The sequence below is a fragment of the Colletotrichum paranaense genome (genome assembly GCF_030867605.1).
Source record: "Colletotrichum paranaense strain IMI 384185 chromosome Unknown Scaffold_19.1, whole genome shotgun sequence".
NCBI classification, from domain to species: Eukaryota; Fungi; Ascomycota; class Sordariomycetes; order Glomerellales; family Glomerellaceae; genus Colletotrichum; species Colletotrichum paranaense.
In genome coordinates, this window is record NW_026848977.1 from 332,203 (window position 1) to 345,437 (window position 13,235).

The 13,235-nt window shown below is 55.7% G+C and overlaps 5 protein-coding genes across 5 annotated transcripts; 1 reads left to right on the forward strand and 4 right to left on the reverse strand.

Annotated features, from left to right (window-relative positions):
• Nucleotides 1-1,481: 1,481 nt before the first annotated feature.
• Nucleotides 1,482-5,024, reverse strand: CPAR01_15410 (RanBP1 domain-containing protein; the record flags this gene model as incomplete). The annotated part of the gene is made up of 1 exon (XM_060499659.1): nucleotides 1,482-5,024. One exon carries the CDS (start codon nucleotides 5,022-5,024, stop codon nucleotides 1,482-1,484), a length of 3,543 nt encoding a protein of 1,180 aa, XP_060341659.1.
• A 1,169-nt stretch (nucleotides 5,025-6,193) lies between these two features.
• On the reverse strand, nucleotides 6,194-6,310 carry CPAR01_15411 (uncharacterized protein; the record flags this gene model as incomplete). Its single annotated transcript, XM_060499660.1, has 1 exon — nucleotides 6,194-6,310. One exon carries the CDS (start codon nucleotides 6,308-6,310, stop codon nucleotides 6,194-6,196), a length of 117 nt encoding a protein of 38 aa, XP_060341660.1.
• A 485-nt stretch (nucleotides 6,311-6,795) lies between these two features.
• CPAR01_15412 (SCP-2 sterol transfer family protein) lies at nucleotides 6,796-7,319 on the reverse strand (the record flags this gene model as incomplete). The annotated part of the gene is made up of 2 exons (XM_060499661.1): nucleotides 6,796-7,226; nucleotides 7,304-7,319. 2 exons carry the CDS (start codon nucleotides 7,317-7,319, stop codon nucleotides 6,796-6,798), a joined length of 447 nt encoding a protein of 148 aa, XP_060341661.1.
• Nucleotides 7,320-8,350: 1,031 nt separating this feature from the next.
• On the forward strand, nucleotides 8,351-8,969 carry CPAR01_15413 (uncharacterized protein; the record flags this gene model as incomplete). The annotated part of the gene is made up of 2 exons (XM_060499662.1): nucleotides 8,351-8,560; nucleotides 8,604-8,969. The coding sequence occupies 2 exons, from the start codon at nucleotides 8,351-8,353 to the stop codon at nucleotides 8,967-8,969; spliced, it is 576 nt and encodes a 191-aa protein (XP_060341662.1).
• An 809-nt stretch (nucleotides 8,970-9,778) lies between these two features.
• On the reverse strand, nucleotides 9,779-12,534 carry CPAR01_15414 (uncharacterized protein; the record flags this gene model as incomplete). Its single annotated transcript, XM_060499663.1, has 5 exons — nucleotides 9,779-10,169; nucleotides 10,259-10,817; nucleotides 10,875-11,583; nucleotides 11,707-12,119; nucleotides 12,237-12,534. 5 exons carry the CDS (start codon nucleotides 12,532-12,534, stop codon nucleotides 9,779-9,781), a joined length of 2,370 nt encoding a protein of 789 aa, XP_060341663.1.
• Between the last annotated feature and the right edge of the window lie 701 nt (nucleotides 12,535-13,235).

Below are 13,235 nucleotides of genomic sequence, written 5' to 3' on the forward strand. Positions count from 1 at the left end.
CCTCTAGACCATACGGACAAAACAAGCAACAAAAAGATGTTCAATCCGTAGGATTATAGTTGTTTTTGATAAGACGCGATGGGATTCAGAGGAATTCAGCTAGTGAAGTGCCTCTTGGGGAAGATGTACCGTTGAAATGATTTGCCGGGCAAGTAAGTAGTACCGTCCCCTGGCATCTTGCTCTGAGATGATTTCACAGCGGGGTCAGTCGTCTAGTATAAAAACACCTCCAAAAGATCCTGTAGTAAGCTCCCCAAGTAAGACATGTGTTCTTTTCTAGTATCTCGGAGAGGAGTCATTGATTGACGAAGTACCCGGAGGTCTACGACTAGACAAGGAACCAAGGAGACCATCTCACTTTACCTACTCCCAAGACAGACTCTCACTGGCCAGAATTAACCCCAGTTCCTATCAAAACCTCTCGGCTCTTGACCCCTATGCCATATTGAATATCTCACGCCAGACGGACGATACAAAACACTGATTCTCATTTCCGTCAAGTTATTGGGTATAGTACATTGACATCCGTTCGCTAAAAGGGGGGGCTCCAAGCTAACCTAACATAGCCGTCCAGAGTCCCCATATCAAGCAATCATTGCTCATTCCCTACGACACCGCTCAGCGCGACAGAATGTGGTTTGTCCGCTATCCAACTCGTGGAACGGAAATGCTTAAATAGGAAAACGGAACTAGAGAAGGAAGGAAGAATACATCAAACGAGATATCAGTAAATGCGGGCTCGCTTGAATTCATATTCTCAAGCACGCGCCTATCCGATTTACACCGAAGCATGCACCTATGCACGGCAACAGAGAGAGCTCTTGAGCTACGGACGGCCGTACTGGCTGCTTTTCTCCGTCACCATCGATGAGAAGCAGACTTGCAAGTCTCAAACTTCTAGAGGAAGCAGTCTTCAAAGCTGAAAATCGAATGGGATCAAGTCTGGCCAACAACATACAATTCTCGACTTCACAGTAAGCACGGGGAAATAACACTTCAAGCCAGGGTACACAATTTCCTTGATAATGTACTACAATTCCCTTATTCCTCCCAATGTAACTTCTACAACTGTACTTTTCATTCGGATCCTCTTCCCTCTCGCCCTGTCTCTCAGAGCCTCGGCCTCTGCCTCACTCTCCATCAATCCTCACAAATCCGCCCTCCTAGTGAGGATACGCAGTACACATAATCTCCGGCAACCTCGAGAGGAAACGAGTGAAGAAGAAAAATAAAACCAAAATAACAAAAATAGTGTCCCAACGCCGAGCCAAAAGAGCAATGCTATGCCTTACCTTTCTTTTTTGTGTCGCTACGCGAAACCCCAACACTCCATCACATGTATGTCTGTTACAGACAAACAAGACATACACTTTCTCTCCGTCTAGTATAAGACTCAGACCAAATAACGGAGAATAAAAAACAAAAACACATGCTATGGCATTCTTCCATGATCCCTTTCAGTTGCGTTTCCATCATTGACCTCATTTGGCGTTGGTAGACTTGTGGGTCTCCAGGGCGCTTGCCAGCGCCTTGGCAAAGTCCTCCGTCTTGACTTGCACCATCCAGGTTTCGAGGCCGTTGCCCGTCTCGTTCGAGGTCGTGAGCTTGACGTACTTCTTGTCCGCCTTGTATGTCTCAGAAGGCAGAACAGAGCGGTTGAGCACGACGTGCCCGCGAGGCTCCGCGCGCAGCAGCATGCGCACCGCGCCAGTGTTCTTGTGCTTCAGGACACGGAACGGGCCGACACCCTTGGTTGACCAAGGGCTCTTGTTCTTGGGCTTATCGTCGCCGCTGTCCTTGTCTTCTTCGGATCCGGCCGGAATGAACTTCATAATCTTGGCGCGAACGTCGTGGAGTACTTCCTCGTCTTCTTCGCCAGGGCCACCCTCAGTAAGCTTGAGCTGCTCGTGAGGCTTGCCATCAGCATCGTCGCCTTCACCACCAGCGGCCTTGTCGGCTTCCGTAGTCGGCTCGGGAGTGCCAGTGGCAGGAGTCGTAGCTAGGCTGGAGGCACCACCAAAGTTAAAGGGTGAATTAGTGCCAGTGGTAGAGGCACCCGCGGGGGGGTTCAGGTTACCGAACATACCACCAGAGGGAGGCTGGGCAGGCTTGGCACCGCCAAAGAGGTTGCTCGTAGGCGCCGGGGTTGACGCTCCAAAGAGCGGCTTCTGGGACGCAGGTGCCTGAGCACTGGCAGATCCATTAGCGGCACCGAAGGTAAAGGTGGGAGTCGAGGCAGCAGGGGCAGCAGGCTGAGCGGGAGCGCCGCCTCCAAACTGGAAGGGACTGCTGCTTGCCGCCGCAGGTGCAGGCGCGGACGAGCCACCGCCAAACTGGAACGGCGTAGAACTGCTCGAGGGGGCGGAAGATCCGCCGCCACCAAAGTTAAACATGCCGCCGGCCGAAGGCGCGGGAGCAGAACCCGAGCCGCTGCCGTTAGCAGATGCGAAGGGGTTGTTGAAGCTCGTGCCGCCACCGCCGGCGCTGAAGGTGAAGGATGAACCTCCGCCAGAGCCGAAGCTTGGAGGACCGCTAGAGCCGCCGTTTGTCTGAGGCGCAGGCGCAGCGCCGCCGAAGGGGTTAGCTGGGGCTGCACTCTGGGATCCACCAAAGTTGAACATGCCACCAGATGGTGCGGCCGGGGCAGAGGGAGCGGGTGCGTTGAACTGTCTCTTCGCCGGCGGGCCATCCTGCTTCATGGGGCTACCACCGAAGGGAGAACCAGCGGACTCGGTCGGCTTGCTAGCGCCGAAGCTGAAGGCAGGAGCCGCAGTGGGCGCGGGAGCAAACTGCGGGGCCTTGGAACCCTCGTCATTGGGCTTAGCACCGAAAAGGTTGGAGGTGCTCGACGCGGGTGCCGGGGCACCAAAGAGAGGGTTCGACTGGAAAGGAGTCGAAGTGCTCGATGTGCTGGCACCGAAGAGGGGCTTAGCCGGTTCGGGGGCGGGAGTCTCCTGAGGCTTGCTGCCGCCAAAGAGTGTCGATGACTGCATGACGGAGCCCGCAGGCTTGTCTTGGGAACCAAAAAGGTTTGAAGCTGGGGCGGCAGGCTTGGGCTCTTCCGCTTTGGAAGCGGAAGCACCAAACGCGAAAGTCGGCGCAGCAGCCGCCTTGGGAGCTGCCTCGTCCTTCTTGGGTGCCTCAAACGGCTTCGACTGGAACCCGGAGAAGCCGCCAAAGGGGGACTTGGAAGGGCGCTGTGAGTCGTTCTCCTTGTCGGACTCCGCGCCCTTGTCCTCCTCAGGAGCAGACCGCTTCTCGGCCTTGGGCTTCTCATCTTGCTTCGGGGCGCCGAACAAGTTGGATGCAGGAGCTGCAGGAGCTGTAGGCTTAGCACCGAAGATGGAGCTCGATCCGTTTGTGGACGCACCGAAAAGTCCATTGCTAGGCGCAGGGTTGGCATTGAATTTGATCGGGGAGTTGGGGTTCCAGGTGGCGTTGACCGGGGCCGGAGCAGCCTCCTTGGCCGGCGCAAAAGCTGTTTTTTCAGGGGCCGGGGCCGGCTCAGCCGAGTCCGCGCGGAGAGGCTGTCCATTATCGCCCTTAGTCACGCGGTCGAACAGACTCTTAGTCCCGGAGGGCGTAGTCTCCCGGGCGTCGGACGAAGTGCTGGAAGGAGCAGTCGCGGCGCCAGCAGAGAATAGAGGCTTCTTAGCACCAAAGAGGTTGGACGCTGGCTGGCCCAACGGCGTTTCGGCACCACCACTAGCGGCAACGCTGGGTTCCGCCTCGTCATCGGAATCAGTCTCACTCTCTGCGTCGGCCTCCACACCGCTGTTCTTTGCCGAACTAGCATCAGACAGGTAGCCAAAGATGTTGGATGCCTGGGCAGGCTTGAGCTGTTTCTCGAAAACAGAGCGCGACAGGTCGTTGTTGGCGGGCTTGGGTGCCGCTCCGAAGAGGTTGCTGGGCTTGGCTTCCGCAGCCTTGGGGGCGGAGGCAGGGGCAGGTGCGGCCTTGGGCGTTGAAGAAGGGCCTTGGTTGTTGGCAATCTTTTCGAACATGCTCTTGGTAGCTGAGGGTGTCGAGGTAGACTTCTGCAACTTGCTGGACTGGTTCTCATCCGACTCATCCTCAACAGTTGCCTTCCTCTTGTTCTTGACCGTAGCCGGCGTCGCCGGCTCTTCATCCTCTCTGTCTACAAGGCGCCTCTTGTTATTCTTATTGGGAGACGCGGACGAAAGGGCCGCGTCCTTGGGAGTCAGCTGATCTTCAGCCTTGCGCTTGGAACGAGTAGTCTGCCTGGATGGGCTGGCATCCGCAACTTCCTCCTCGGGCTCAGGCAACCCATGTGCGGACCTCCACTTCTTTAAAACCTCCTCTGAGGGCTTGACGTTCTTGAACTCGTACAAGCCATATCTGAGCATAATCAAGCTCCGGCTCTTTTCGAATTCCTTTGCAAAGTTCATGATGTTGAGCTTCCAATCCTTCTTGGTGAAGATCTCGTTGGCGGCATATTTCAGGCGGCGAAGATCGAGAACGCAAAATAGCTGACGGCGCTGCAAGTCGTCGTACTCGGCCGGAACCAAGTGGCTGAGGTACTGGTCGGCGTACACGGTACCCTTAGCTTCGAGCTCAGGGGGGATATCTCGCGCCAGGACTTCGCCAGACAATTCGGGAGGCGGGGAGGGGATGCGCATCTGGAAGAGATCGGCCGAGGTTGATTTGGCTGCCATGCCGCGAGGAGTCGCCTGGGCGATGTTCTCTCGATAGACCTTTTGAGAAGCCGGAGTCGCGCCGGGCGCGAAGACTTTCTTGGCGGTGCTCGCGGGCAAGCTCGGAGCGAAGGGGGTAGTGTTGGAGCTTGCGCTCAGAGTAGAGGAGCGGAAGAGGTTGCTCGCGGTGGAGATGGTGCTCGCGTTGAGGTTGCTCGATGGCATGGGGTCGCGATTCCAGACTCTCTGCGATGGAGCAGTCTTGGGGGTGCCGAGTCGCTTGTTCGGGTTCAGAGGCGAAGCTTGGTAGCTACGGTTCGCGAATTTGAGCGACGGACGGGGCCGCGGGGTGCTGTTTCTTTGGTCCATGATGATGTGCGACGACCAAAGAATCGATTTCTGGATTATACTTAGTCGTTGGTGATGAGGTTTGCGCCGGTCGACTCGGTCTCGGGGGGAGAGTCGCGTCTCGATTCACGCAGGATTCGCAGACAAAGCCAGGCGGGCAAGGAAAGGAAAGCAGGCGCAACTGCGAGAAGTAACTGCTAGAGGGTAGATGCGATTGGATTGAGAAAAACACTCAATGATGGCTGAAGCTTCGACTGCAACAAGACGCGATGGCGCAGCGATCAAGAAAGTGATGCTGAACAGCGCATCCAACACGCCTTTGATGGTAGTCTGGCTGGCAAAAGCACAGGAAGATTTTGGTGCTGGATGATTTTTGGTGTGGCTCGACCGGGCGACGGGTGACGGGGCCAGCTATTGGGAAAAAAACCAGGCCACACCTCAGTGCAGGGGGGCGCGAGCACGGTCGGGAAAGAGTGGGTCAGTTTTCTGCCGTCACTCAACCTCAGGCCAGCGTCACCGCCCTCAATTGGTCGCAAGTTGCGGATACCTAAAGTACGAAGGAAGTGGCAGGTGCAACTGCGACAGAGACTGGGCGCTTCTGGTTGGTGGTCGGCGCTTGCAATTTTTCCTAGGGCGTTCCCCAGAACCCGGTCTTTCCTCAGGTCCCGCGTCACGATCCTCCAGCTTTCAACCAGTCGAACGAATGGAAGCTACGAGTAGCACTACGTACCTTCCCAGTGGTACCTTCTCAATGAACCTTAGGTAATTAACGTAGGTACGACGAAGCATTCGCTGGCCCAGGCGTTTTCCTCGAGTCTGCTGAGTCAGCTCACACCATGTGGCCCGTATCCAACCATACGAGACAGGTGTGCAGCTTGACTGCAACACACACCTTCGAATCTGCTGCAGTCCTGACCCTTTTACGTCTGCACCAAGAGACGTATGTCTGGCTGGTGCGACTGCGACACTGAAACCAGGGGAACACGGTTCCCCAAATCGGACTGCAGCCTCGCTCACGAGAATACTCACAAGTACCGAGACCCTGTAGCTTCTGCTTTGGTAATCCAGCCTAAATCTAGCCATGTCTACTCGCTGGCACTCTTCAAGTCATGGGTACGCTTATAAAGGGCATCGACTGGTCATCGCAGGCTTGTTCTCCATACGGTTAATAGTATCCAATCAACTATTGGCTAGATCCGGCTCACCACGGCCGGAGCCCAGAATGCACGTGAAGATGGCGGCGCCGGTGCTCCGACCCCAGATGGGCCTCCTGACTCGGGGCGGCAATACTCGGGGATTTCCACCATCTGAGGTCCAGCACCGTTGACGTTGCGGTCGAAGTCACGGAAACAATGATGATCTATGAAGCGCATCGGACGTCCGTTTTTTTTTAAAAAAAAAAAAAAAACCTGACATTCGTAGAGTGCCAGCCTTTTTTTCCCCAGGGGCATATCCATAGTTCAGTCCCGACGTCGAGAGATTCTTTCGTCCTTCAATGTCCCGCTACGATAGTCGGCCTCAGAGGCTATCACATGCTTTCCCCACGGCGTACACCATAATGAATAAAGTGTAAATTAACAATACCGACTCTCTCGCAACTTTTCAAATGGATAACCCGTCAGCTTCACGGCAACGAATAACTGTCAAGGCGCTTATTGATTGATCATGGTCTCATTTCCTACGGCAACGCTACGTTTGGCGCGCATCCAGGTGCCAGCACTAATTGCCGGCCCAACTGGTAGGTTATGATACAGGGTATTACCAACAACGCAATATCCATTGCGACGCACATTTACAACTTGGCCTTGGACTGGGCCTTCTTCAGGATGGGCTCCATCCTGGTGGCCTTCATGACGTCGCCCTTGATCTTGAGCTTGCCGGACATGAAGAGCTTCTGGGCGTTAGCCTTGCCCTGAACGAGGTTGCCAAAGTCGGCGTCGGACAGAGACAGGGTGACTGAGTCGAGGCTAGTATTAACTGGCTGTATTCGAGAGGGAAGCACTCCACGCGCGGGTGACATACCGGTGGGCTTCTCGCCGGTGCCCTTGGCGACCGCGCCCTTCTCCTTGAGGTCAATGTGCCAGCTGTCGGTCTCGCCGGCAGAGTTCTTCAGGGTGAAGGCGAAGATGGCGTTGCCCTGCTTGATGGCGTCCTTGCGGTCGGGCTCGCTGGAGCCGAGCGCATCGTTGATGGCGTCGAAGGCGGCCGAGGAAGGGAACTTGTCTAGAGGAAAGCAGCCAGAGTCAGTGCTGGGAACGATTGAGACCGAGACCGAGACATCCTGTTGGAGAGTCACGTACCGTTGGCGAGACCCATTGTGGTTTCAGGATAGAGATACTTGGTGTGAAATGAGTCGAGATGGTATATATGATTGACAGTTGGATGTGATAGATCGCGAAAAGATTGCCGAAACGTGGGGGAAGGGACTCGGGATAGTTTAAGTAGTGAACAAAAAGGTGTCAACGGTAAGCCGTGCGTCGGAGGTTGGGGTCGTCGGACGGAGGAATAAAGAAATAGAGAGGAACGGAGGCGGAGTGATGGAAAGCTACTTGGCTAAGCGCACCGCAGCAATGACGCTCAGTCGTCGCATGTGAACCTCGGCGATTTAGCAGCACACGGCAGGGCGTCATGTGCCCGCGCGTGTCCTCACTGCTTGAGGTAGGTAAGGTAGCAACCTTAGGGAATTAGTGGGTCGTTCTTCCCCATGGTCCACCTAAGTTCCTAACCGTATTCCGTGTGGAAGGAACCTACCTGACCCCAGCCAGGTGCAGCCATATCCACCGCACCCCTGCACTTATTCTGCCTTCTTGGGGGATTCTTCTTCCACTCCCGCACGCTTCATGCCAGTTCCATTTCATGGGGGCCGACTGGCGCGCATTGGGCCGCTGGAGAAACGCACCGCGGTAGCGCCAACGGAGACTCGTGGATACTTCGTTTCCTCATTTACGGTTACTTCGACCTTTGAGGTAATCCGTACCTTACCTTGCTGGACTTTCCATGATGAGGGTGTCACGGATGGCAGGCGGCCACAATCGAACGGAGCACAGGCGCTGCTACGACGGGACACACATCAAACGTAGCCACTCGTCCTTTACCACTCATCATCAACCTTGACAGTTGGGTTCTAGAATAGCCATCTTCGATACGGTTTCCGATTCACGAACTGTGACCAGAGTGCCCCAGCCACAGCGCCACAGAAGACATTGCTTTCGTTCATTTTGAACCTGCAATGCCCACGCCCACACCCATGTTGCACTATCTACCTCGATTCCACAGCATGCTTCAAGTCTACCGGCGCTGGACAGTGACAACGATCCATGGGGGCGCTGATCCCATTACCTATTGCCATGGATTTGATTCCGGCCCTCGCCAACGACTGTCTTGAGCGCCTTGCCGGTTACATGCCAGCTACATGCCGCAGGGAACAACCCCCGTTCTTCGCTGTGCTCCAGGTAGCGTTCGTCATGTCTCGTAGTGACCGAGGCTCCAAAGGAAAACACGAGGGAAACAAGACTCGATCAAGTTCGATCAAAGGTCCAAAACAAGACGGCACATACATAACAATGCAAGACATCCCGACTCTATGGTTCATTTCTCCCCGAAACAAGCTTCAGACGACCTTACAACACCCGAATCGCTTTCCGCATTCGGACTCAATTCATGCTTTGCTTCCCTGATGGTTCGCCACGATCTTTGATTGCGACCTCTCTCGTTGATGGCCAGTCAGATGCTGCAGATCCCCAACATTCGTCCCAAGCTTCTCTTCAATCTGACAGCAGCCGAGGGAAGTCAAATTGGGGTAACACCCCAGAAGCCCTTGCTCCGGATTGGGGCAGCACCCACGAGAACGAGTCCGAGTGCGGTGAGCTGTCATGTAGTGTGCATGAGAACAAAAGCCCCAGGCACACATCAAGATCCAGGCACAGAAGGGGACCTCGGCTCGAAACCACCATCGAAAGAGGCTGAAAGACCTCGTACGGCACGGGTTGATCAACGTTTCGGGAGTTTGGCAGTTCGTCCGACCCCGGCTTTGAGTACTGTTTGTGCGGATATGCTACCAAGGTGCTGCGTCGAAACGTGCCTCATCCGCCCATTGGTGCCACAACATGCGAACCCCTGTCTGAACTCCAGGAAGAGCCGTCAATACTATTACCTCCCGATGCAGATACGTTGGCTAAACCGCATTTGCCATTAATGTTCAAGTCAAAGCCACGCTAGCGGCCGAACATACTACAGCTGACAAGGCCGCGGCGAATCATCCTCAACATCCCGTTGACTTGTCCAACATCTTTCTCCGCAACGTGTATGTTGACCTGACATGTTCGCAACGGTTGCCGAGTCCACCAGTTGAATCGGAACGCACTGCGAAGTCCACTTGAATGAACAAGACGATTGATGTGGGGAGAGACGCACTGTCAAGCCGTCCTCCTGTTAAATCTTGTCTGCTTGATGAGTGACCTCGAGCTGCAGCGGACGATGTACGCCCAGCAAAAACCTGCTCTACTAAGTCGTCTGACCTGCGATCGTATATATTGTCCCCGATATCTCAACGGCAAGTCAATGAGCATTGGACATATCGTGGCCATCATTTGTTGACACTTATCATAGTCCTTTTCTACGTCCACTTTAGGCGCAGTTGAGTTCCCATATACGCAAGAACTTTTGCCGCTGGACATCTTTCCTTGGATCTTGAATTCCAAATCTACATCCTCCCCCCATTATTTACACGAAGTCTCAATTATACCACAAGACGCCACTTAGCCTTCCCTAGGCTTTCAAGCTGCCGTATCCCGAAGATACGCGGCAAGGACGCCTCCCCATCCACCAGTGTTATCGCTCGCAAACACCTCCCAGATGACGCCCCCAGTCTTGTCGTACAGCAGCGCGGTGGTGCTCTTGGTGCTCAGGCCGAACCAGTACGTCGACTTGGCGCCGTCAGCGTAAGCCTGGTTGGTCATGCAGTTGCCGCCCGTGTTCTCGCACTGCGCGTTCTGCCACTGGTTGTCGTTCATCTTGTTGAAGAACACCCACAGCGCGGAGCCGTGGATCACCACCTTGGAGCTGCCCGTCATGTAGTGACCCCACGATCGGTAGCATCGGTCGTTGTTGCCTTGTCCCTGGGCTGCGCAGTTGCTGAAATCCGGGTCACCGAAAGCTGGTTTTACGCTGTGGCCGAAGAGAATTAGCCATCCAGAGTATTGACACATTTTGGACCAAGAGCATGAAGCCATGGATTGTGGCGGGGATTGACTTACGACCACGGGCTGGGCGCTCTCTGGGGAGTCCCCTCACCCTGCCAATACGCAGACTCCGTCTGCTCCAAGCTGATGTACACATTCTGCGCGTTGTGGAGGTTATACTGATACAAGACGCAGTGCTCGAAGCTCGTTCCCACCAGCCACGTGGGCTTGGTGCTCTCGATGAGCGCGCCCCTGCCGACGGCAATGTTCTGCGCGGCACCGCCGTCGAGCGAGTGGTCCGCCACCCAGCCCCACACGTTCTCGAGGTACGCACTCGCCGTGGAGGTGACGTGCATGAGCGCAAAGGCGGCCTTGCACGCGCCCGGGTCCGCGCCGCCGCAGTTCGTGTTGGTGAGCGAGTGCTTCGTGCCGCCGACGCGGAAGACGCTGCTCCAGATGCCGACGTCGCCGGGCCGCGCGCCGGCCATGTTGATCTGGACTAGGGTCGCGCCCTGGAGGACGTCGGCTACCTCGACCGTGATGTCGGTGATTTGGGCGACGCCCGTCTCGCCGGGGTTGCCGACCTTGAGGATGGGCTGAGGGTCGTCCGGGTTCCAAAACTTTGATCCGATGCCTATTCTCAAGTCAGTAACCGGTTTCACGGGACTCTAGTGGCTCAGACATGACCTACCGTTGATGATGCTAAGCGTCTCACCGACCAGTCTTGTTCCGGGGGGCACATAGATCGTCTCCTCGGTGCGGTAGATGCCCTGCGGCACGAAGATGATCTTGCACCCCTTGTACTTTTGCAAGATGGCGTTGATGCTCGGCCCGTCATTGTGGCTGTTGTCACCGTACACGGGGTACTGCGCATCGCCCTTCAAACTCACAAACTGATCCAGCGCATACTTCTCATACTGCGGCAGCGGCGCGGTAAAGTACTTGTCCCCGGAAACCAGCGCGGCGGGCCGGTCAATGGGGTACACGGTTCCCTTTTGCAGGTTATTCGAGTTGACGTACCCCATGACCCACGTCTGCCCGGCCGTCACAGAGTCCTTGCGTAGCGTCGATCCATCGCTCGCAGACTTGACGGCCGCGGTGCTCTCGCCGCCAACCTGGAAGTTGTCGAGGACCAGAGAATTCTGGCCGTAGCCCGTCACGAGGCTGTTGACGCCGGCGTTGCAGGAGGATTCTACCCTGGAATCGACGACGGAAACCATGCCCGCCGTGTTGCGGCCCATGTCGATGCCAAAGTTGCAGTTTGCGAAGGTGGCGCCCTGGACGACGGCGACCCAGACGTGGTCGACGGAGATGCCGACGTTGCAGCCGTTGAAGGAAAGGTTCTTGAATTGGTATTGCTGGCCGTTGACTTTGATGCCGATGGCGCCGCCTTCGAATTGCTGGGCGCACTGTTAGTTTCTTCGGAAAACTCGAGGGCTTCCTCGATGCATTTCAAGCCGGGGAAAGGCTGTTCACAACCAAAAGAGAGAAAGGAAGACGAAGAAAAGGAGAGAGAGACTCACACAATCGCTGATCAAGATTCCAGAACCGCCCTGCGCCATAGTAACACCAACATGGCTCGAGAAATTCGGCATGCGCACTTTGACATTCGTCAACGAGCACCCCTGCGACACGCTCCAGTCCATCCCGACGGCCGCGACGCCGGTGCCAATCTCGGTGGTGTCAATCACCAAGTTCCGCACCGCCATGTAGAAGTTCTTTGTCGCGGACCCGTCGCCCTGGTGGGAGTCATACCCGTTGATCACGGGTTGCTCGCCGAGCGCCGGATCGGCGATGAGCACGGGCGGGTTGAGGGCGTCGCCGACGAGGTAAGTCGTCACGAGCATCTGGATCGGCTTCTTGATGCGGTACCGGCCGGGTGGGACGTAGATGTAGGCTGGGCGGGTTGTTACCGTGTTACCTGTGCGGCTCCATGCTGTTTGTACGGTTTTTTGTCAGTTACATGATTTCAACAATATCTTTTCCCCTTAGATGAGTTGGAGGATGTATATATCGAAGCATGAGTTAAAAGAAAGGCCAGGTAGTATCTCACCTTCAATGGCAAAGTTGAAGGCATCAGACGAGTCCTGGATGCCCGTGTTATCGGCGCCGTACTGGACCGCCGTCCGGTAGTACTGGTACGTCGAGTCCGTGCTCGTAGGCGCCGTGCCGTTATGGCCGATGGCGGCGCGCCACCAGGTGGAGGGGTTACTCTCTACGGGGCCGGAACACGTCTGTTGTCTCGAGTCCAGGACGACGGCGGCGGCGGCGGCATGCGCATCGTGGGGGTGCTGCTGGTGCGGGTGGGCGGCCCCGAGGCCCAGGAGGGCGAGGAGGGTGAGCAGCTTCATGATGCGATGTGATCTAGAGAAGCTTCTTGCTTCGTGAGGAGGGGGGGAAAGGTCCTCGAAGGAGTGGGTAGACGGTGCCTCTGTCTTTTCAGGTCATTGAGTCTCCGATGGTTGGGACATGATCGGGTCTTTAAAGAGGCGATTTAGGATCGCGCGCCCACGGCCTAGGGAATTCTTCGTCCTGCGCTGGTGCCGCTCATCGTCATCAAACTATTCCGTGCGAAATTCCGTATCCTGAGATTTCTGTCCAAGTCGCACTAACACGCGACCCCCCCTGTGCCATGTATCCGTAGTTCTTATTTCTTTCCTGCATGTGTATGAATAATCGCCCAAACCACGCTCATTACCGCAAATCTGCGGCAAGGGGGCCCAACAGCCCAGATCGTGGGCTGCAACGGCCCCACCTCACACACACGGGTGCGAGATGGGGTTCGTCCCATAGAAAGAAGAAGCACATCAGAAAACTAAGAATTTTGGGGCTGATGTGAGATGCTTGGTGAATCAGGACCCGACTTCTTTCCAAACAACCCCCCCTGACTAGTATTACTGAGCTAGTTTTACTGCGGTAGTCTCACTAGCCTATTACATGCAGGTCTAATAGCCAATTCGGAGCGGGTACGGGCATACTAGCTTTGCGGGTTTAGGTTGCTTCTTTTGCAGTTAGGCTCTAGGCACCAGAATTTCGTTGACAGGGGGGTGGT